The following is a 25,023-nucleotide window of genomic DNA, read 5'->3' on the forward strand; positions in this document are numbered from 1 at the left end:
CCCCGTGTCAATGCCCTGGGCATACCAGCTACCCCGTGTCAATGGCCTGGGCATACCAGCTTCCCTGTGTCAATGGCCTGGGCTTACCAGCTCCCCCGTGTCAATGCCCTGGGCATACCAGCTTCCCTGTGTCAATGGCCTGGGCTTACCAGCTCCCCCGTGTCAATGCCCTGGGCTTACCAGCTCCCCCGTGTCAATGGCCTGGGCATACCAGCTTCTCTGTGTCAATGGCCTGGGCATACCAGCTTCTCTGTGTCAATGGCCTGGGCTTACCAGCTCCCCCGTGTCAATAGCCTGGGCTGACCATCTCCCTATGTCCATGGCCTTGGCTAACCATCTCTCCGGACAACTTTTGATTAACTAATGGCTCATTTCCACCACATTTTACTGCCCTGCACAGCTCGTCACCAGTCGGCTCTACTCGTTTCGGCCCGATGGATGTTCTGCTTCGACCGCAGATCATCTGCCCCCGCCCACAGCTGGTCGTCATAGCGACCTCATATCTGTCCTTCGCTTATAGCCGAAGTAGGCTATAACATAACATTACAATTAAATCGATCCACAGAACTTTTAAACTGTTTATGAAATACTGGTGCCTCTAAATTACCTACAGTGTACATGGGCAAATGTGACAATCGGCCAGGAGATGCATGCGCTGCGCTGCGCGGGGACGGGAGAGGCGCTACAGACAGAGTGTGAAGCCTGTACCCCGGCGGCCTCTCACCAGGCAAGACCGCGGCTTCACCAAAGACCCGCTGCGGCCTAGCGGAGCGCTGCACAGGAGCTTCCTGAGCAGCAGACTTTTTTCACACTCAAAACAATTGAAACCACCACCAAGATTTTATTTCACCAGAGGCGAAGGCAGCAACACAAAAGACTGATGGAAATATACATAACAGAAGAGAAGGTAAGCACACTAAACTGGTATGCAGCTGCATTGCATTAACAGTCAGTAGATAGACAGAGTAAACACGATTCTGCCTGACCAATCAGTCGTCAACAATGTTTTCACGTCACCGTATGGTACCGGGTTCACAGAATAGAACCTCGACGAGGCAGGTACGAAAAGTAGCACGACTCGACCCCAATACAACCCGGGCTGGGACGGTTTTAACCGGTGGAATGAGACAATTTATCGAGTCGAGCGGAGCGGGGTCGCGCTACTACCTGCGGTGGAAATGGGCCATTACACCCCCTATTTCCTCCTTCTACTAACAATTACTTTCATTGTCGAATAATCTGTTGATTATTTTCTTGTTAATTGATTAGTTCTTTGGTCTGTAAAATGTCAGAAAATAGTGAATAATGTTGATCTGTGTTTCCCAAAGCCCAAAATGATGTCCTCAAATGTCTTGTTTTGTCCAATGTCATTGTCCACAACCCAAAGATATCCATTTTACGGTCATAGAGTAGAGAAACCAGAGAATAGTTGGATTTTAGATTTTTTGTTGTTATTCAATCCGATTAATCAATGATCAAAATAGTTTCAGATTAATTTAATAGTTGTAATTAAATAAATTATTTGTTGCAGCTCTACTTTCTACAGCGATCCCAAAAATAGTGAGTTCTAATGCTTTGATTACTGATTAGCACCAGTCTTTTTATGCAATGTTCTTGTATCATTTTATTGTGCTTTAAAATGACACTTTCAGCACATTTGCCACTGCTCCTATCTGCATTGCAACTATTTAAAGACACCCAGGGAAATGCCTACCAGTCTGAATATCAAGTCATAATGAGAAGGGACATCCTTTACACTGTTTACAGGGTTCCTACGCAGGTCTGGGAAAAGTCTTAAAATTAATGTGATCATTTCCAGGTCTTGAATATTTTGGGAATTTGAAAAAATGTCTGGAAATATGGAAAATGTTTTTGTTGATGTGACGAATAATGCACAATCAAATCCAGTCAAGAACATAGGCTCTGCATGGACAAGTATGGAGTTTTAAAATGGAAAGCATGTAGGAACCCTGCCAATCATCTCACATTATTATTTTTTATCATTATCATTATTATATTGTGGCTGTGAAGAACACTCTTCATCTATACAGTGATATGACCTAGTTAGCTGTTCGGGCAATGGTGGCCTAAAGGTTAGAGAAGCGAGCTTGTGACCGGAAAGGTCATCGGTTCAATCCCCGGGACCAGCAGGATAAATCTGCGTGGGGAAAGTGAAAAGGCAGTGCTTGCCCCTCCCTCATTACCACCACTGAGGTGCCCTTGAGCAAGGCCCTTAACCCCAAACGCTCCAGTGGAGCTGATCAGTGGCCAGCAGATCAGACTGTGGTTGAACTGGTCAGCTTCCAGGTGTGAATGTGTGTGTGAATGTGAACAGTGCACTCCTGAAAAAGAGAGCATTGAGAGCACTGAGCATTGAGACTCCCCCTGTATAAATAATGGTAGAAAGAAAAAGAAAAAAAGCAGGGGCGAGATGTCTATCTGTGTAATAAATCATATTGAACACCAGTCAAAATCTTCAAAACAAATCAGGGTATGAAAAAAGGATGGTCCTTTTTAAATTGAAAATTGGACTTGTCTTGTTCACACAGCCCAAACTGTTTGTTCCAACTTTTCTTTCCTCAAGAGATGAGTCCATCAAATGAAACCACAAGTCATCCTTGATGTCGAGCCAAAAAGGGGAAGGTGCCGATGATTCAAACCCCCCCATGACTTTTTACCAAATGGTGAGACCATGGAGTAGGACCTGAGCCAGAGCTGCAAACAGGAAATCTCCACATCTGTCACCCCCCACAGGGAAGTCAATGAATTAGCATGACTGACAAAGGAAACGCACCTCCTCCAACTCTGCATCCAGTTAACATGCCAACAGCCTGAGTCTGACCAGTCTGAGCCAGCTCCAAGTACAAACACAGAAGCTTCTGAGAACTTCTGACCAACATCTAGGCAAGGAAGAAAAGTTGAAAAGTGGCAAATTGGCATGATCCTTTTAGTGGTATGCCATCTCCAATCAAGTCGATGGATGTGATGCAATTGGGTGAAATTTGTCCATCCTAAGTTCCATCAAGCAGAATCTAAATCGCCCCCGCCCCCTCCCCACAAAAACGTTCCATTAGCCTGGAGGGGGATGGATAGGAGAAGAATGCAATATCAAGCTCGAAGTTAAGAGATTCACCCAAGATATTATTTTTCTTTGCAGAATTGGGTCTAGTTGGCTGTACTAAGGACATTAAAGTAAAAGGAAAGGAGAAAGACGCACCAACTATAAGTCAATTTCCTTGTATATGTGCAAAACAACATACTATGGGCCGAATACAATAATTCTGATTGGAGGCTGGAGAGAAATGTTTCATGCATGTCCTAATTTATAACGTTACACAACTTGTCCAATGCATCTTCATCATCATCATCATCATCACATCTCCCAGCTGGAACGTCTTAAGTAGGCTAAGCAGGCAAGTGTGAAAGAAAGCCGTGGACTCACCCTCGCATCTCGTGTTTGCAGCCAAGAAAAGCAAGAGGAGCAGAGTTTTCATGGCTTCAGTATCCATCGCCACTGTTCCACAGAGTTCACTTCAGAGGGACTTGTGATGGTCGCATCCGACGATAGTGTCAATAGAGTCGGATTCCTTCTGCAGATCTTCTGTCTTCTTCCCCCCAAATCAGCAGAAAAGAAAAAACAATGTGCTCTTCCAGGCTGTGTGTGTCAGCTCACGTGTGTGAGGCGGTGTGGGCCAGTCTGAGGCGGGCTTGGTGGACGCTCATCCCGGGCAGAAAGCGTCGAGAGGGGGGCAGCTCGGCTCCGTCCTAACCACCGCTGTTGTTCCAGCACAGCCTGCTCCTGCTCTCACTAGCGAGGAGACAACCAGGGTTGCCAGATGTCGCGCGAGAAAGAAGCAACCCCGGTCTATTGGAAAACAAGCCCAAAAGAAGCGAACACACCATAGAAAACAACTGACCAGGGTCTTCTTCACTGTTGTTAGATGAAGCCATTCTGCACTGATGCAAGTATTGTAGGACGATGATCCACCTGCTTTTGAATTATTACTTGCCTTTTGAGAGAACGAACATCTGTTACTGCATTAAAACAAAAGTAAACAAGGATATGCATAGCACGTTTCGTTTAGGTTTGTGTGTTTATTTATAGGGTAGGCCTACTTCATTTTATTTGGGCCTAACCCTATCCACCTTATTTCTAGCTGTCAGAGAGTGTCAGAGAGAGAGAGAGAGAGAGAGCGAGAGAGAGAGAGAGCGAGAGAGAGAGAAAGAGAGAGAGAGAGATCCTGCAACAGGACAACTATCGAAAATATGATCTCCTTGACAACAAGGGAGCGAGCCCAAATAAACGCACTAGAAAACAAAAAGAAAAGAAGCCCGAAGTCGCATATAAATAAGCGGACTTGGCAACACTGGAATGAACTTCTCAAACGTGCGTGTTTGTGCGCGCGCACACACATTTTTGTAGAAGTGCTCCATCTAGTGGCCACCTGCACCGCTTACACCTGGATGTGATTTATCAATCTTGTTTGGGGGGGGCATGGCGGGGGAGTCAAATACATTAATACATGGCCTCCTTTATGAATAAGCATTGGAGAAAGCAAATTTGATGTATTTGATTTGAGCATTTTGCATAAAAATTACAAAATCTTTTGACACTGGGGTTAATTGTTAATTTTCAAGCGCACCCTCCTCTATTTTTAATAGGTAGTCTACCTCCAAACTACAAGAATCAGCAGAGAAAGAAACTGTATCCGACAAAACAATGTTTGTCAAAAAAGCAGCCTTTTGCTGCCGGACTATAAGGGGGGAGGGGAGGCACCTTTTCCAAGCTTTGTCTGAGGGGAGGCCCATGGTCTCAGACTTTGAAAACCTCTAGTCTAGCTGATCTACATGCAGAGGGGGCGGGGCTGCTCGACCACCCAACAGAGAACACACTTTAAATCAGATCTTTTATTAGACATAAAAACGGTCACAAATGAAAAGAACAAGAACAAAAAATTACAATATCAAATGAAAAGTGTATAAGAAAACAAAACACGGTCAATTCACAAGGTTTAAAAATCAGTGTTGCTTTGGAGAAAAAAATCAGTAGCATACAAACTTGCAAAATATCTTGTACATTTTACGAGTACGGTAGTATAGGCGTGGATATCAAATAAGTCAAGGACCACATGTCTATCTACACTTTGGTCAATGCATAAAAGGCAAACAACTAATGATCATCTTTGCTTTCCATCATTCTGTGAGGAAAGTTATTTGGTCTATGACCATCTAAAGTCTTTTCAATACAGTATTTAGTCTGGATTAGTTCAGACTTGGGCCCATTGTTCTAGGCAAAAAGACAACAATCTTACTGATGACAAGGCCCTCGATTTACATTCATAGTAGGGATGCATGATATCATCGGCACGTTGTCGGTATCGGCCGATAAAGGCTTTAAAATGAAATATCTGCATCAGCCCCAAACGAACATTTCTGCCGATATGACATGCCGATAAAATTATGCTTTATTTATGCACTTTATATGCAAATTTTCTTATTTTCTCCAGTGAATGTGTATTTAGAAAATCATTGTATTTATGTCTGCATCTGCCAGTGGTCCATCATGATAAGAGTAGGCATAATAATGTGTTAATTCCACTACAGGAGAGACTTGATGCTCTCTGAAATTACTGTAGGTGGTGGTGGGGGAGGGGATTTTTTGCATATCAGTATCGTCAATCAAGGCTGGAAAATATCCATCAAAAATCCAATATCTTGCATCCCTAATTCATATATATCACAGGAATATATAATGCTGACGTGTGAACGAGAAGAATAAATATGACACGTGAAACATGAGGCGAGGCAAAAGTGTTATTAAGAGTCCGACAAAAGCGAGGTGGTGAGATATAAAATTGGGGTTCATCAGCAAGGATGTTCACAACACATCTTCCATCTTTCAAGTGTTGGAGCCCGCAGGTCTGTGGAGGAGAACGTCTGGAGGTCACAGAGTCGTCCCAGTCCATCCTCCAGAAGCTCCAGAGATGCATGGCTTGTTTTGGAGGTGAGGATGGCTGTGTGCTCATTTCAGGATGGCAGAAGCTGCCTCTTTAATACAAGACGCCGCGTTATTGATCTCCTCCTCGGTCTGCTCGATGGTGACGACCACTCTGATGCTGTGAAGAGACAGGTGGAGCCGTCAGACAAACTGCTGCAATAGGCTACTAAAGCGGGTACACAATTCATCTACAGCAGTAGTTCCCAACCTTTTCCGACTCAAGGCCCACTTGAAAATTGAAAAAATTATCTGCAGACCACACCTGACCGCAAACAGGACGCAGGCCAAATAATGCGTTCTCAGAGCACTTTTTATTTTAATGATAAAAGGAGCTGTCCATCAGCACCACACAGAAATCAGAAACTAAAAGTGAGGGGCTGTCTGCAATAGGCTAATTCATGAATAAATTATTACAAATGAAATAACTGTATCATTCAACAATGGAGAAGGAATATTTAAAAAAAATCCCCCACAAAGATAGTAATGTTCTGCAAATTATTTGGCGGCCCACTTGCAATACCTTCTTGGCCCACAGGTTGGGAATGGCTGATCTACAGTATACTAGTGCAGTGGCCGTTCCCCTCCCCCACTTCCCCCAATAAACCAGTGTTGCCAGTAGATGGCGCTATGCTGAACTGCACAAAAGTCGGCACTGCACTCCCTCACATCCCCCTAAGCACACTCCCTGAGTTTGAAGTAGATCTGATGAACGGTTCTCGAGATACGCGAAGGAAAGACCTACATACAGACATACGCGGTTTCCGTGGAGTGTGTCTCCGGATGATAGACTCCAGTATGTCTTTTCGGATATAGTGAGGGGGGCATGATATATCTTTTTTCCCCCTATGCCACCCATAGGTAAACCTCACATTCACAACCGTAACTCCAACCCTAACCTAACCCTAAACCCTAACCCATAAGTGAACCTCCCATTCACAACCCTAACCCATAGGTAAACCTCCCATTTACAACCCTAACCCATAGGTAAACCTCACATTCACAACCCTAACCCATAGGTAAACCTCCCATTCACAACCCCAACCCATAGGTAAACCTCACATTCACAACCCTAACCCATAGGTAAACCTCACATTCCACACGTTTTCTGAGACTGAATCCAATCCACAGGCTGAAATCCAGAGAGATTCCTTTAAGCACTGTTATCAGCTTTTGTTGGCTAAAAATGCAAATGTTTAAAACCTATAGCTACAAACTGGATATGACATCGGAGCAGCAGAAGATATGAAACAAATTGTTGCCAGTGACAGAATTTAGCTCAAGGGGGTTACTTACTTTTGCAAAAGATTTGTCATTTATTTGAATTGTATAACTTTATCCAAATATATAATATTTGATCATTATTTTAGTTGAGGATAAATGATGCATGATATAATGAAAAGCATGGCAGAGATGTGAGACAGAGAGCATTGACTTGCCTGGGCGAGGGGAGGAAGCGCTCCTCTTTCTCCAGGTAGCGAGCGAGCGTGAGAGCCACCTGCCTCTCGAGACACTGACAAATACAGAAAGAAAGAAACATTAGAATAACCATGAGATTTTTTGAAAAAGAAAAACATTTCAATAACCATCGTGAGGGATTGAGAGATTTTTTTGCTTTTTTTCCCGCTCTGCAGAAACTTGACAGTGCACAACATGTCCTTACTTGTGAGGCAGGAATCTAATATTTGCTTGCCTGCGAGCTATATCATTTAATGGGACTGTTTACGTTTTGCATGCCAGTAAAGTGCATTGTTGAAATGTGTTGGAATGAAATGTAATCTGCTCTAATGTAAGATTCGATTAGACCTATTTACTAATGGTATGATTAAGGATTGAGTTGTGTGATGTAGGGTTGGGGTGGTAATAAGGTAATACCGTATCCTGGGGTATTATTAGAAACTACGATAGTTTCATTACCATCATAAAGAGAGAAAAAATCTGCTGTGCAATGTGCGCATAATAAACGCCCCCCCCCCCCCCCCCTCTTGTCATTTTGAAGATATTTCATGTGATGGTGAGTCATGACCTTGTTTCATAACCACATTTTACGACTGTTCGACTGTGAGCTAGGAAGTCCATTGAGGCTCCGTTTGAACGACTCGTCGACTATTTGGCGTCGCCCATATTTGAGTCATTATGATTCATTTGATAAGTGGCTGGCTTTGCCCATTAGCTTCAGAGTTGTTAGATCATCATGATGTTTGTGATTAGAACCTTTGTAGACGGCTAACAAGATAAGATATCTGGGATTTTTGACATGGCAATAATAAACAGCCCCAATCAGTAACTTTTTAACCTTAAAGGGATAGTTTGGTTTGTTTGAAGTGGGGTCCTATCAGCTAGTTGCATACACTAACTGAAATAGGTACAGTGTCCTGGGCGCTGAGCGCACCGTTTATCGAGACCCAGCACTCCAAGCAACAGCCTCCATAGCTCTGTCTCTCTACTACACGGGGCCAAGAACTAAAACGTAATTTAGCCACCTAAAACAACGCCCACCTAAACAAATCGATATCTGTGTACATGCACGCTCTATTTTGACAATTTTCAGCGCTTTACTTTTCCGCCAAACAGCCGTCGCATTCGGCACTGCTTTTTCTCCCAACCGTACCACTACCGTATTCCTAAGATTTGTTTGAGTCTCCGGCGCTCGCGCATTTGCATTCGCCTCCGGGTCACTTCGACTTTAATATACCGGTAACAGCTTTTTAGTCATTGAGGATGGTAGAGTGACTTGTAACAGGGAGAATGTCACCTCTATTGGTCACACACCGCCCTCCAAAGGCCTCTCCTGGGACTAAGCAGTTTGGTGCCTGCGTCCCGGAGGCAAGATGCGCGCATGCGAGCGTTGTGTTCAGTGAAACAGGGAAGTAACTCGGTGCGGATTTGCTACGAAAATGACGTTTCACGTAACTATGGATTATTATTTCATCACGTGGTGAGTACCCCGATGTCACAACATGTACATAGAGCTTTCTGCCGCTGTGTTTTGTTGACTTTGAATGGCGATATCGATATCAATACTATTGCACCCAGAGGGCGCAGTTTCTCCAATAGCAAAACTTGGAAAAGTTGCTGAATGGGGCTTTAACCCATTGATACCTGATGCAGCATTTGCGTGTATATCCCTCATTTGTGTGCACACAAATGCTGCATCAGGTATCAATGGGTTAATGTAATCAGCTGGGAAGAGAAAGAACTTACATAATCTACAATGCTGCGCAGCATCCTCAGGTCAGTGTCTCTGGAGCCAGAGCTCCTCTCCAGCTGTAAGTGAAGCGCTGGGACAAACGGCATTCCTATTACCTTCAGACCTGGAGTTCTGCAACACAGGCACATTGGGCAGCAAACAGTGAGATTTCAAAGTATCCCAGTTACCAGCAAGAAGAACACTATCTACAAAATATGATTAGGAAATACATCCATTACAAAACGTCTTTCGCATCAAATGTATTCCAAAAGAAATACAGAAAAAGACTGAATAATAAACTAAAGTTGGTGTGCACATCACAAGCAAACTAGGGGTGGGTGGGGGGGGATCGATACAGTATAGTATCGTGATCTTTTGTGTGGAAATAGAGTACCGGGGGGATGACATATTTTTGTAGGTGTAACCAGAAATCACAGTCATGTTGGATCATAAGGGGAAAAGGCTATGGGGTTTTAGAATGGGGAATTCGCTTAAATGCATGAAATAAGTAGCCTGGTAAACGAGCCGTAACGTGAACTCACATTTCATTTTGAAATGTGAGTTTATGTGATGGGCTGGTTTACCAGGCTATGAAATAAGATATGTGGTTAACAAAAGTTTATGAAACTGCAGCCTTTTTGTCAGCATGATCATCTTCACAAACGTGGACCACTTTTAGGACTTTTGATGCGTAAATGTGTTTTTTTAAACGCGATTTTCAGAAAACGTTTCAAAAGTCATAAAAGTGGTCCTCATTTGTGAAGATTATGTTGCTGACACAAAGGCCACAGTTTCATAAACTTTTGTTAACCCTTAATTTTATGCATTGAAGTGAAATCCCCATTTTAAAAACCCATTATGATCCAACATGCATCCGGACTAATTCCTGCGGTACTATATATATCGCATCGCATGAATGCAAAGTATCGCAATATTTCATTATACTGTATATAAATTGTCAGGTGCATGCAACATTTATAACAGGTTTCTATGACAGCGTTGGTCAGTCTGTCTACTTCACAATTTTGCTGCAATAAAAATGATTGAAGTGAGATTTTGGTTTCAGTATACATGCTACAGCATGCGCTGGGACGCGTCATCAGTGATGTTAACTGGGGTCGTGGGGTGTTTCGGGTCTGACAACATCATACACCCTCGCCCAGTAGACCCAGCCGAGGCCGATTACGACCCCGACCCGCGTCCCAGAAGCAGCCGCTCACGGATCAGCCTTCCTACTCTATCTGCAACGTTGCCCGCGGAAGGGTTGATCACGCCCAATCCGCTGCAATAGTTTAGTGCTACATCGCAGTATTGAAAGACCTTCGCTGCATGGAGGGCTAAGGCCCTGTGTGGTGATTCCAGTCCGGGCACCTCCTTCGTCTCACCAGAACCTCCTGTGGCAAAAGGCAATCCTACCATGCCGTACCATGGGCAGGGAGGATGCCTCAAGGAGGCCTGTGCGCTGCACGTCATACACCTGCGGCGAGCACCTCGCTCTAGCCTGAAGGATGAACAGACTGGAAACTTTATTTTAAATAAAACAGAAGTTGACAAAGTTTTCCTTTGGGGACATCGTTTGCAGTGGAAAAAAGGTAAAATATCGCAATACTCAATATATCAAAAATACTAGCATATCGCAATACTATCTTATTGTGAATTAAATATCATGATAATATCGTATCATGGGGCATCTGGTGATTAAACCCAAACCCTGTCAAGTATTTATTGCAGCGAGGCATCTTCATCATAGAATATTAAATACATTGAAGGATTTGATTTGCGTAGGTGAACTTACCCCTGTAACGCCTTGTAAACATGTCTGCACTTTTCCCTCAGGACAGTAAAAATATCTGGAAAAACAAGAGGACCGCTTCAGCATCTTGTTTACAACTTCTCATAACTTCCATGGGCCAGATTCACAAAAGAAGAAATAAATTGAGAAATTAAATCTTGTCAAGTGTTTTTAGGGATGTACTGATGTAAAAAAATTGTGGCCCATACCAATAACCGATATTAACACTGCTGTTATGGCCGATAACCGATATTTACTGATGTCGATAATGATCTGTATAAAATCAAGTTTCTTTGATAATCCAATTTTTTATATACTGAAAACCACATGTAAACTGTGGATTTGAACAAGTAATGCATTTCTTTATTTCCAAAACATTTGGAAAACACCATAAATCATGGATTTACCACATTGTTTCCTTTCAATATGAACATTTTGGCCAATATCAATAAGTGATATTAACATTGCTGTTAATTTGTTCATCACACTATGGAGACAGAGAGGGGAGAGGAGTACATGGGTCCTCCTCCACACTGTAGGCGACCATGGCCACCGACTATCATCGATGTCCACTAGGCCCAATGGACATTGACGATAGTCGATGGCGACTATGTACTATAAAATGCACTTAAGGAGACAGAGAGGGGAGAGGAGTACCTGGGTCCTCCTCCATGATGTTCAGGGCCTCAATGGCAGCAGCAGCCAGCATGGGAGGCAGGGAGGCTGAGAAGCAGTAGCCTTGGCCTGACAGACGCTACAACACACGCACACGTACACTTTAACAATTGATTCATGTCCACACAGACGAAAACGGTACAGGACACAAATATTGAAGGTGCAGTGGAGGACATTGACAAAATGAAGGCCCACATAGTACTCAGTTCTCAGGGGTATAGTAAGTAGCAGTGTCTCCATATGTAGGGCCATATGATTTCTGCAATGCAGAAAAAACGGACGGAATCATGTAATTTGGTAATAGAAATTGAGTCAACTGTAAAACATGGAATATTGCAGAATTTCCCATCATTTGGCTGAAATTGATCAAAGTTGCCCTAATTATCCAAATCAAAAGTAGATCTAATTATTGTAGTAACCTAAATTATATCATAATTGTAAAATGGGCCTAGAGAAATAATTATGTTTTCGATTCGATTTTGATTGGGGTGTTTTAATAATAATAATAATATATAGGACTTGTATAGCGTTTTTCTAAGTACTCAAAGACGCTTTACATGAATTCAAATAACTATAACATAAACATACACAGATACAGAACAAATACATTGTCAGCACCCACGCACACAGTCATCATTTAGTTCTCATGAATGAATGAAAGCTGATTGTAAATACCTGGTGGTCGATCACAAAGGAGCGGCCGCAGCAGAAGCCGCCGATAGAGGCCACAGCATTCTCCATGTTGGCACTGATCAGGTCAATGTCATCTATCTGCAGGGTCCAACAAGCAACAAGACTTTATTGTGAAAGAGGTCACAGGAAGTACAATCCTTTATTATGGAAGAGTTCACAGGAAGTACAATACTATTATGAAAGAGTTAATAAAAAGTACAAGACGTTATTATGATAAGAGTTCAGAGGAAGTTTAACAAACAGGGCTGGTGATATGCTGACAGTAGCCTCATTCACACCGGCCTTGAAAGCGGTAAATGTTATTGAATATATAATCCGCGTCTCCGCGATGTGAAAGTGATGAAAGCGGAGTCGTGGATAATTGTGTTACGCCTTTCGTTCCGCCAGTGGAGGTACTCATAGCGCCAGATCAGCGTCCACCCGCCTCCACCTGAAAGCGTAGGAGTGGCGACACGGAACAGGGGTGCGAATTGTCCGCTCATTCATAAAACAATTACAGGGGAAACGCATATAACCCAAGTTACTTCCTCGTTTGCCATGAGCTGCGCATGCACTGTGTGCAGTCATTAGTACAGCGCATGCACTGTGTTCAGTGCTGCACACAGCGCATGCACAGCTCATGGCAAACGAGGAAGTAACTTCAGTTTCTCTTGGTTAGTTCGGTTACTCTTTGTTAGTTTTGTTAGGTGTGTGGATTTACTACAAAAATGACAGTTTCTTTGGATTATTATTTCATCGTGTGGAGAGTACACGAGCCACAACATGTTCTAATGTGCCTTTTGGGTGACTGAACGGGAGTAGGCAGCTGTACCGTTCACTACCATTGTAGCGCTAAGCTAAGTAGCAGTGAGGGCTGTACCGCTGTTCATAGGGCACGCAGATTGAAAATGTACATTCTAGTTATATCGACAATATGACAAATGGCCTAAACTCTCAAAATGTTGCCGTATCCCTTTAAGAAAATTATGACTTCTGCTCAAAGTCAATTTGGTTGAAATTGTCCTTTCAACTATTACAACTGTTACTCAGAATGTTTGGCCTTGTGAGGTGCCAAAACACTGCATGTATTTATCCTATATCATAAATCATAAGCACAGTATATCATTGCTCCATGTACTCACGTTGACCCCAAAGTGCTCCGTGACCCCGCGCCCATGCTCCCCCAACACGCCAAAAGACATGCTCTCCTCCAGAAAGATCCGCACCTTGTACTTATACTTCAGCCTCACCTGGTGGTAACATGCATACAATACAGACACACGCGCAGGCGCAGGCGCACACACACACACACACACACACACACACACACACACACACACACACACACACACACACACACACACACACACACACACACACACACACACACACACACACACACATTAAAGCCAAACATATTGAAGCTAAATGAATACTTCATTTTGGGTGCATGGGTTATGGAACACTAGACATTCTCTTCAATCAAGGCCCAGACACACCAAACCCACTTCAAAGAACTAGTGGCAACGGAGGCAGACTGTTGCGCCACCTCCAGTGGGCTAGCTCAGGCTTTGACTGAAAGTTGTAGTTCCTCGAATGGCCACTTGAGGCTGTGCATGTGAGAATTGTTTCAATTGTTGGGTCTAAAATAAAGAGCCTGTCTCCTACCTGCTCTATTTGTAAAGCACCTTGGAATAACTCTTGTTATGATTTGGCGCTATATAAATATCAAATGTATTGATTTAATTGATTGATACAAAGCTGGTTGAAAATCAGCGGAGTGTTCCTTTAAGCCTTGGCTTAAAGGAGTCGGTTTTGAATAATAGCAGCTTTTGAGGAGCATGAATGTTGATCTTACCAGGTCTGGGAGAGGACAGACATCTGCAGTGTTTATGTACAGCCCCTCCACGACGATGAACCTCCTGGTCACTCTGGCCTTACGGGGATTCTACAAGAGAGAAGAAGTGTTCAGACTTCAAACCCATAGAGGTAATTTACACCTGGCGCTAACATGCGTTTTCTGTGATCAGTTTGCAATCAGATTGTGTTTTATCACTTGAAATGCCAGGTGTAAACACTCCCAAAACGCATTGAAGAAGGATTGCAATCTGATCGGCCAAACCACCTCCGGAGGTGGTCAGGGATGCATTGTGTACACATTGAACACAAGTGTAAATGCAATGTGTCCTCTCAATCTGGATACAGCAACTTTATGCGGATTGAGAGGACAACCATTTCTGCAATCAGATTGCAATCTGATTGCAGAAAACGCATGTTAACGCCAGGTGTAAATGGCCTCATAGACATGGCACACCAATCAAACATTCTACAAGAGAGAACAAGTGTTCAGACTTCAAACCCGTGGCACACCAATCAAACAAAATTCTACAACAGACAGGCAAACACACGTTTATTTGGTGTGCCATGGCTGTCTGTCCTTGTTTGGAGATGTTTGGTCAAATTCCACATGTTCAATCCTTTAGCCCATGGCACACCAATGGGCCACCACCACCATCAACCAACAACGTTGGCAGTTGTTGGATAATGTTTGATTGGTGTGCCATGGGCTAAAGACTCGAATGTTTCCATGCCACAGTAACCTCCTTAATATGGGAATAAGCGCGGCATCTGAACCAGGTTTCTCATATTCAGAGTATGAGCTCACCCCGGTTATTCAAACCCAGTTCCAGTTCCACCAACTCTTATCGTCAGATTTGAACAACTCTGTAAATAAATCTACATTCACCTCGTTTGTTCTGCTCGATGTTTACATACCTCCACAGGCAGAAAGGATTAGCACTGTGGAGCATGAGTACGCTACCAGACTCCCACTCATCATTTCAGGAGATTTTAATGGACCAAACCCGAGAGATGAACTTCCTAAATATAGACACATTACATGCGCGACCAGGCAAGAGAAGACACTTGATCACTGCTACACTATGCTAAGGACAGAGGACCGAGCCATACGAGTCCTTTAGCAGCCAAAGAATAAGTGTGCCAAATAAGTGTATTTTGCCCATGGGTGCTCTAGGACTAACCTTCTGATCCTGAGACCTATGCAATGCAAGATGACTCTAGGACTAACCTTCTGATCCTGAGACATATGCAATGCAAGATGACTCTAGGACTAACCTTCTGGTCTTCCAACTCCTGTTCCTTGAGCAGCCTCTCCAGATCTTCCATGTCGTTGTGTTTGAAGTATTTGATGAAGCTGCGGGAGGCTTGGAGGCCCTTCTGGATAGAGAAGCATGCTGCCTCATCCCTGGATGGACAATCAAACAGAGGGCTCCATTACTAATATATGTATATAAGATATTAGGCATATACATAATGCAAATTGTATTTTTATCTCCGCCAGGCAAGAATCGCGGGAGAAGATCATGTTTTTGGCCGTGCGTGTGTGTGGGTGCGTCTGTGTGTTCTCCTCTCCTAACGCGATGTCTGAGGAATCTTGGATTTTGTTTAACATATTGGACAGAAGGCAAAACCTATGCGGCCTCAATGGAAACAATATTCTGTTTGATTGAAACGTTGCCATTTTGAACTTGAAGATGTGCCGTTCGTAGAAAGTCCGGCAAAAATGCGTCATTTGAATCGATCAGACAAAATCAGTACCGGTAATCAGGATCAGCCACAAGAAGCCTGACAAGTGTTAAATAGTGCTGTATAAACAAGTGTGTAATGCAGGTACTCACACAAACACAATGTCTCCTCTCTTGGAGTAGGCAGGTATCGCACTAGCAATGGTTGCAAAGCCATAGGAATAGATGATGGCCTCTTCTGTTTTCATGAATTTAGCCAGGCGATTCTCTAACTCCAGGTGAACATCTGGGGGGAAACAACCGTTTGAAAGCTACTGAATGGAAATGAAAAGTTCACAATGATAGCTTCTCTCGTAGGGCTGGGCAATATATCATTAGTGTGATATGAGATTAGATGTAGTCTTAGATTTTGGATATCGTAATATGGTGATATGGCACAAGCATCGTCTTTTCATGGTTTTAAAGTATTACAGTAAAGTGAGTTCTAGCTGTTCTATTATTTGCCTTTAGTCATTATATCCAGATTACTGATTATTTATCAAAAATCTCATTGTGTAAATATTTTGTGAAAGCACCAATAGCCAGGGAAGAAAACCCTGTCTTTGCATTATTTTGATCACAGTCTTGTTTTGATTTACAACTGCACATTTAGCCCACTTTGTTGTATGATTATTTTCGCTCCATATCACCCAGCCCTATTACGGCCTTTGTAAGTGCTGTGGGATCATGCTTATGACACTTAAGTTGAATAATTTTGCATTTACTACAAGAGAAAGTTCTTGGTAGACGAAGAGCTATCCAATTTGTGTCCAATATGGCCGATGAGACAACTTTTTAATCCTGGAATATAAAATACACACAATTTCAATATGGATGTTATGTGGATAAAAGATGCTAGGCAGCTAATGGAAAGTCAAGTGTAAAGTGGGTCATGTCAAAGTATTTTTCTTTTACCAAAAGTTCCATAGAAGCCTCTTGGACCACATGTACCAACACCATATTTCTTGAGAGACGCCAAAGCCTTTTGCTGTATGGAGGGAGAGAGAGAGAGGGAAGGAAATGGAATGAATTCAATGTTCCTTTTACTTAGAAACTCTTTTGAATGTTTTTCAATCCTAGATGTGTTCTTCAACTGATCGTTCTCACAGAAAACACATGCATTATATCAAAAGAAATGCCGAATAGAAGACAAAACAAAACAGCACAACTGCTAATAGCTTACAAATACTCTATGTGCATGCTGGGAAATAGCACCAACCTTCACCCGCTCGTTGTCCAGGAGACCCAGGAAGTTGAATGAGGCAAAGTTAACGCACTCCTTTCCGTTGATGATGATTTTGTGGCTGGGGGGTCTGGAAAGGAAACCGGTGTCTTTAGTTCCTTAGCTTAAAAACACCACTTCAACAAAAAGTGAAAATGTAATGATGGATTTCAAGCACGTTTCAAATACAACTTATTCCAAAAATGACTGGCCTATAATTCAGAGATGTTCACATATACATGTACAAACCAGTCTCGCAAGTCCTCCAATGCAAATTTGTTAACAGTCACGCTTACACATCGGAATGAATCATTAACACTTCACATCAACTCAAAGCAGTCTTGAAATTCTCATCGTTTCTTAAGTGCTCTCAAGACCTAGACAATTAGCAGTGACCTAGCGCAGCGCAGAGAGCGATACTGATGATCAGCAGTGACCTAGCGCAGCGCAGAGAGCGATACTGATGATCAGCAGTGACCTAGCGCAGCGCGGAGAGCGATACTGATGATCAGCAGTGACCCAGCGCAGCGTGGAGAGCGATACTGATGATCAGCAGTGACCCAGCGCAGCGTGGAGAGCGATACTGATGATCAGCAGTGACCCAGCGCAGCGTGGAGAGCGATACTGATGATCAGCAGTGACCCAGCGCAGCCCGGAGAGCGATACTGACGATCAGCAGTGACCCAGCGCAGCGCGGAGAGCGATACTGATGATCAGCAGTGACCCAGCGCAGCGTGGAGAGCGATACTGACGATCAGCAGTGACCTAGCGCAGCGCAGAGAGCGATACTGATGATCAGCAGTGACCCAGCGCAGCGTGGAGAGCGATACTGATGATCAGCAGTGACCCAGCGCAGTGTGGAGAGCGATACTGACGATCAGCAGTGACCTAGCGCAGCGCAGAGAGCGATACTGATGATCAGCAGTGACCCAGCGCAGCGTGGAGAGCGATACTGATGATCAGCAGTGACCCAGCGCAGCGTGGAGAGCGATACTGATGATCAGCAGTGACCCAGCGCAGCCCGGAGAGCGATACTGATGATCAGCAGTGACCCAGCGCAGCGTGGAGAGCGATACTGACGATCAGCAGTGACCCAGCGCAGCGTGGAGAGCGATACTGACGATCAGCAGTGACCCAGCGCAGCGTGGAGAGCGATACTGTAGATAAGAAGAAGAAGAAGAGTTTCACCGGCAGGATGTAGCATGTGGGAGGATCACGCTATTCCCCCCAGTTCCCCCTGAACAGGCCCCGACCGACCAGAGGAGGCGCTAGTGCAGTGAACAGGACACATACCCCACTGGCTTCCCACCCAGACACCGCAAATTGTGTCTGTAAGAACGTCTGACCAAGCCGGAAATACCGCTGCCGGGAATTAAAAAATGTCTATTTAAATATTTATGATGGGTACCTAAGGAGGCTGTGGCTAGCTTACCCTGTAACAACATCGTAGGAGGACTGTGACTAGCTTACCCTGTAACAACATCGTAGGAGGAGGACTGTGACTAGCTTACCCTGTAACAACATCGTAGGAGGACTGTGACTAGCTTACCCTGTAACAACATCGTAGGAGGACTGTGACTAGCTTACCCTGTAACAACATCGTAGGAGGAGGACTGTGACTAGCTTACCCTGTAACAACATCGTAGGAGGAGGACTGTGACTAGCTTACCCTGTAACAACATCATAGGAGGAGGACTGTGACTAGCTTACCCTGTAACAACATCGTAGGAGGAGGACTGTGACTAGCTTACCCTGTAACAACATCATAGGAGGAGGACTGTGACTAGCTTACCCTGTAACAACATCATAGGAGGAGGACTGTGACTAGCTTACCCTGTAACAACATCGTAGGAGGACTGTGACTAGCTTACCCTGTAACAACATCGTAGGAGGACTGTGACTAGCTTACCCTGTAACAACATCGTAGGAGGAGGACTGTGACTAGCTTACCCTGTAACATCGTAGGAGGAGGACTGTGACTAGCTTACCCTGTAACATCGTAGGAGGAGGACTGTGACTAGCTTACCCTGTAACATCGTAGGAGGAGGACTGTGACTAGCTTACCCTGTAACATCGTAGGAGGAGGACTGTGACTAGCTTACCCTGTAACATCGTAGGAGGAGGACTGTGACTAGCTTACCCTGTAACAACATTGTAGGAGGACTGTGACTAGCTTACCCTGTAACAACATCATAGGAGGAGGACTGTGACTAGCTTACCCTGTAACAACATCATAGGAGGAGGACTGTGACTAGCTTACCCTGTAACAACATCGTAGGAGGACTGTGACTAGCTTACCCTGTAACAACATCGTAGGAGGACTGTGACTAGCTTACCCTGTAACAACATCGTAGGAGGAGGACTGTGACTAGCTTACCCTGTAACATCGTAGGAGGAGGACTGTGACTAGCTTACCCTGTAACATCGTAGGAGGAGGACTGTGACTAGCTTACCCTGTAACATCGTAGGAGGAGGACTGTGACTAGCTTACCCTGTAACATCGTAGGAGGAGGACTGTGACTAGCTTACCCTGTAACATCGTAGGAGGAGGACTGTGACTAGCTTACCCTGTAACAACATCGTAGGAGGACTGTGACTAGCTTACCCTGTCACAACATCGTAGGAGGAGGACTGTGACTAGCTACCCTGGAACAACATCGTAGGAGGACTGTGACTAGCTTACCCTGTAACATCGTAGGAGGACTGTGACTAGCTTACCCTGTAACAACATCATAGGAGGAGGACTGTGACTAGCTTACCCTGTAACATCGTAGGAGGAGGACTGTGACTAGCTTACCCTGTAACAACATCGTAGGAGGAGGACTGTGACTAGCTTACCCTGTAACATCGTAGGAGGAGGACTGTGACTAGCTTACCCTGTAACATCGTAGGAGGAGGACTGTGACTAGCTTACCCTGTAACAACATCTTAGGAGGAGGACTGTGACTAGCTTACCCTGTAACAACATCGTAGGAGGACTGTGACTAGCTTACCCTGTAACAACATCATAGGAGGAGGACTGTGACTAGCTTACCCTGTAACAACATCGTAGGAGGAGGACTGTGACTAGCTTACCCTGTAACAACATCGTAGGAGGAGGACTGTGACTAGCTTACCCTGTAACAACATCATAGGAGGAGGACTGTGACTAGCTTACCCTGTAACAACATCATAGGAGGAGGACTGTGACTAGCTTACCCTGTAACAACATCGTAGGAGGAGGACTGTGACTAGCTTACCCTGTAACAACATCGTAGGAGGACTGTGACTAGCTTACCCTGTAACAACATCATAGGAGGAGGACTGTGACTAGCTTACCCTGTAACAACATCGTAGGAGGAGGACTGTGACTAGCTTACCCTGTAACAACATCATAGGAGGAGGACTGTGACTAGCTTACCCTGTAACAACATCGTAGGAGGAGGACTGTGACTAGCTTACCCTGTAACAACATCGTAGGAGGAGGACTGTGACTAGCTTACCCTGTAACAACATCATAGGAGGAGGACTGTGACTAGCTTACCCTGTAACAACATCGTAGGAGGAGGACTGTGACTAGCTTACCCTGTAACAACATCGTAGGAGGAGGACTGTGACTAGCTTACCCTGTAACAACATCGTAGGAGGACTGTGACTAGCTTACCCTGTAACAACATCGTAGTTGAGGGACGGATGGTCTTTGGACACAGGGGGAACAAGGGGTTCCGGCTGCCATTCCTCAATCAGGTCCTCCTTTTCCTGCAACAGGTAAGCACACACGTGACAATGCTTTAGGGACACATTACAGGTAAGCACACACTTAACAATGCTTTAGTGACATATCAACAGGTAAGCACACACGTGACAATGCTTTAGGGACATATTACAGGTAAGCACACACATGACAATGCTTTAGTGACATATCAACAGGTAAGCACACACATGACAATGCTTTAGTGACATACCATATTTATAACAGGTAAGCACACACGTGACAATGCTTTTGTGACATACCGTATTTATAACAGGTAAGCACACACATGACAATGCTTTAGTGACATATCAACAGGTAAGCACCCACGTGACAATGCTTTAGTGACATACCATATTTATAACAGGTAAGCACCCACGTGACAATGCTTTAGTGACATATCAACAGGTAAGCACCCACGTGACAATGCTTTAGTGACATATCAACAGGTAAGCACCCACGTGACAATGCTTTAGTGACATACCATATTTATAACAGGTAAGCACACACGTGACAATGCTTTAACCCATTGATACCTGATGCAGCATTTGTGTGTATCCCTTTAAGACCGCAAACCACGGTTTGCGGTCTTAAAGGGATACACACACAAATGAGGGATATACACACAAATGCTGCATCAGGTATCAATGGGTTAATGACATATTACAGGTAAGCACACACGTACTGTAACAATGCTTTAGTGACATATTTATAACAGGTAACTAAGCACACACGTAACAATGCTTTAGGGACATATTTATGCTATTATTGTAGCTTTTCATCTGGCGTGCATGCTGAGGCATTACCTTCTCTGTGAGTTTATAAGTCTCCTGGAGCTTGTAGGTCTTTGAGAACAGAAGTCTGATGATCCACAATATGAGGATCCCCTCCAAGATCAAGTGATAAGCAGGAGCCTGAGAAAGAGACATACATTCATTACATTACATTACAAGAATGTAATTAATTATGTCAAAATGCTCAATATAACTTATAACCTAAGTTGAAGTCGTTTTCTTATTTAGTGAATGTGTACATTTTGAAAAGCATTGTATTTATTACCGCATCGGTAACACTTCATAATAACGTTCAGTCGTAAGTCATTTATAAGGCTTTAGTTAATGATGAACTAACCATTTACAAAACATGAATACACATTTGTAGATAATTAATAAATGTTATGTTAACATATACAAATGTGGTGTAAGTCATCTATAAACTTTTAGTAAATGAAGTGTTCCTCACCTGTTGTAAATGATGTGTAAATAATTTACAATTAATCTACAAGGCTTTCTGCATCCCTTAATCTAAAGTGTAAACCATTCATCACACATAAATGTGTTACATACAAGGGGGTAGGTAGCTCTGTCAAAATTGAAGCCAATGCGGAAGTGTCCTCTTTGCCTGCAGGGGCAAAGAGGACTGGTTTGTGGACTTCTCTTTTGAAGCCTCAAGTATGGCCTCAGTAAATACTTTCCTAATGCGTTCATGGCCTCAATCGCTAGTTTCAGACTATGTTGTAGTTGCAGACTATGTTTTGGGGCGTGATTGACAGGTCGCTTGTCCACTGATCACACAGCTCGCTGATCACGGACCAATAGCAGGCCGTGCTCTGTGGGAAACCCCTGGACTTGTGTCGAGATCCAAGATGGCAATGGCCAAAATGTCATATGCGAGGCGTCAACAAACATAAGTCCACAGACCAATGGGTCGACCGTCGCCCGCTGCAGGCCATTTGAAAGAATGCAGGTTCAAGTGCACTTCCATTGGCTTCAATTTTGACAGAGCTACGCCCTTGTATGTAACACATTTATGTGTGATGAATGGTTTACACCAGTGATTCCCAACCTGTGGTCCGCGGCCCCCTGGTGGGCCGCGAAGGTATTGCAAGTGGGCCGCCAAATCATTTCCAAAAAAGTATGATTTTTGAAAAAAAAAAAAAAAAAAATTCAATTTTTTTTTGAAAGATTTTGAAAAATCATACTTGAAAAAGTATGATTTTTGTTTCTGTGATGTTATTGCTTTTGCTTGAATTGAAGTTTCATCTTTACATCATCTTTATATTGGGTTTGTGTTTATTTGTAACCCTATCGATTTAATGGGCTTTCTTCTGATATTTGGATTTTGTTTGGATCTGATATTGGATGTCAAATTGTTATGAGAATGCATTTTTCCATTGTTGAAGGATACCGTTATTTATTAATCATTTGTTAATTAGCCTGTTACAGACAGCCCCTTGCTTGTCATTTCTGACATCTGTGTGGTGCTGATGGACAGCTCCTTGAATGATTGGTGTGTGTGTGTGTGTGTGTGTGTGTGTGTGTGTGTGTGTGTGTGTGCGTGTGTGTGTGTATGTGTGTGTGTGTGTGTGGACAGCTCCTTGAAAACTGTAATACTGAAGGTGTTGCAACATGTTACAGGTGCTGTGTTAGTGACTGTGGAGCTTCCAACATGTTTCTCCTGTATTCAGTTCAGTCCTTTATGTTCAATTTTCAATAAAAAAGTGCTCTGAGAACGCATTATATGGCCTTTGTATTTATGGGGTCGGAGGTGGGCCGCGAACATTTTTGAGACATAAAAGTGGGCCCTGAGTTGGAAAAGGTTGGGAACCACTGGTTTACACTTTAGATTAGGGGATGCAGAAAGCCTTGAAAATGAATTGTAAATGATTTATAAGAGGTGAGGAACACTTAATTTACTAAAAGTGTATAGATGACTTACAACGCATTTCAAATGCACAAATGATTTGTGATATGTTAACATAGCATTTATTAATAATCTACAAATGTATATTCCTGTTTTGTGATTAGTTCATCATTAACTAAAGGCTTATAAATGACTTATGAGTGAACGTTATTATAAAGTGTTACCCTTATGTTCTCTGAAATTGTGTACATATAACGGTATTGGCAATCAGCCAAAAGAATTGGAAAATATCGACATATCGGATATTGGGGGGGGGGGGAGGATCCAATATCGTGCATCCCTAGCATCAAATGTGTATAACAAAATGTGGCACTTGCCACACATTAGCCTAAGTGTGTCCAAATTCTTGTACTTTTTATCATTATGAAAGAGAGCAAAGATCAAGCAAATATTATCACAATAATATTTTGGAACTGAAGTCAAATCTAAAAATAAAATCACATGAGGGAGCATTCAGAGAGTCAATGTTAGCCAATAACTGCAACACAAAGAAACATTATATAGTGGAAGAGATAAGACCTCTAACTGGATTTCTGCCTTTTTTTAAGAAACTATCATCTTTACCCGAACAAAATAAATATAGAGTGAAATTCTAGCCTTTAAATAGATGTTTTGTAACACATAGCCTATTGCAAAACTATAAAATGTTATAGAAAACACCACAGTAGTTGGGTTTCAGTTGGCCAGAATAAGACATAATTGAATATGGTGTGCTGTCAAATTTCTGACAATGTCGAACACATGTTAGAAAGTGTAAGGGTCTCTACTGTGACTGTCTTCTACTGAGGACACTGATAGATCAAACAGGGACTTTCATAATGACAGTACAGCCTACACGTGTCGTTATATTTGTTGTTTGAGCGTTTCTGTTCTTCAGTCTGACATGATCAAACTTTTCAAACTCATACGTAACTTGCGATCAATTGTTTTAAGATATTTTTTTCAAATTTCACACCACGCAATGTTTTGTAATTCAATCGATCGGCTGACATGAAAAGTAAACAGACGATTGGCTGTGAGAATCTGTCCGTCATAATTTCTAACTCGAGAGTTATTTCCTGAACTGGGGAGTTTTTCCATTAGACGCCGCGGTCTTCAATCAAACCTAAACGCAATGACATGTAAACACCATGTGGGCCATCTGTTAGTGGACGGTAGACATATCTTTAGGCCGTCAGAGGCTTTAGAATAGACAACATTACCTCGTAAAATGCTTGGACCATCTCCACCAACACCCACTGCTGCCCGGACGCCATCTTTGTTATCCTTCGCTCTGCTACAACGTCATCAAGCGTAATGCTGCGTTCAAGTCAAAAAGGAAAAACGGGAGATACGAAAAGACCGTTCACCCTAGCTTCTGACGTCACCAACAAGGGAACGTGTCGGTATCGGTATAGGTACAGTAAAGAGCCTGACCTCCGTTCACAATTGATTTTGTCACCCTGCCTGGTTCCGGCCTA

General features: G+C 43.3%; 2 protein-coding genes across 2 annotated transcripts in view; both read right to left on the reverse strand.

Moving 5' to 3' along the window:
- ror2 (receptor tyrosine kinase-like orphan receptor 2) overlaps positions 1-3,723 on the reverse strand; it is a gene marked incomplete at both ends in the record, with an annotated part of 94,477 nt that extends 90,754 nt beyond the window's left edge. Inside the window, one exon of the mRNA XM_083641078.1 lies at positions 3,674-3,723. Within this exon, the coding sequence (XP_083497204.1) occupies positions 3,674-3,723 (50 nt within the window). The remainder of the gene's footprint in view (positions 1-3,673) is intronic.
- Positions 3,724-4,916: 1,193 nt separating this feature from the next.
- sptlc1 (serine palmitoyltransferase, long chain base subunit 1) lies at positions 4,917-24,819 on the reverse strand (the record flags this gene model as incomplete). Its single annotated transcript, XM_083641510.1, has 15 exons — positions 4,917-6,116; positions 7,435-7,508; positions 9,200-9,317; positions 10,981-11,035; positions 11,635-11,731; positions 12,328-12,423; positions 13,467-13,574; positions 14,183-14,272; positions 15,460-15,589; positions 16,023-16,155; positions 16,824-16,896; positions 17,128-17,221; positions 20,774-20,868; positions 21,667-21,774; positions 24,766-24,819. 15 exons carry the CDS (start codon positions 24,817-24,819, stop codon positions 6,023-6,025), a joined length of 1,419 nt encoding a protein of 472 aa, XP_083497636.1. The 3' UTR covers positions 4,917-6,022.
- Positions 24,820-25,023: the final 204 nt, after the last annotated feature.

The sequence above is a fragment of the Poromitra crassiceps genome, assembly GCF_964638095.1.
Source record: "Poromitra crassiceps genome assembly, chromosome: 8".
Lineage (NCBI taxonomy): Eukaryota > Metazoa > Chordata > Actinopteri > Beryciformes > Melamphaidae > Poromitra > Poromitra crassiceps.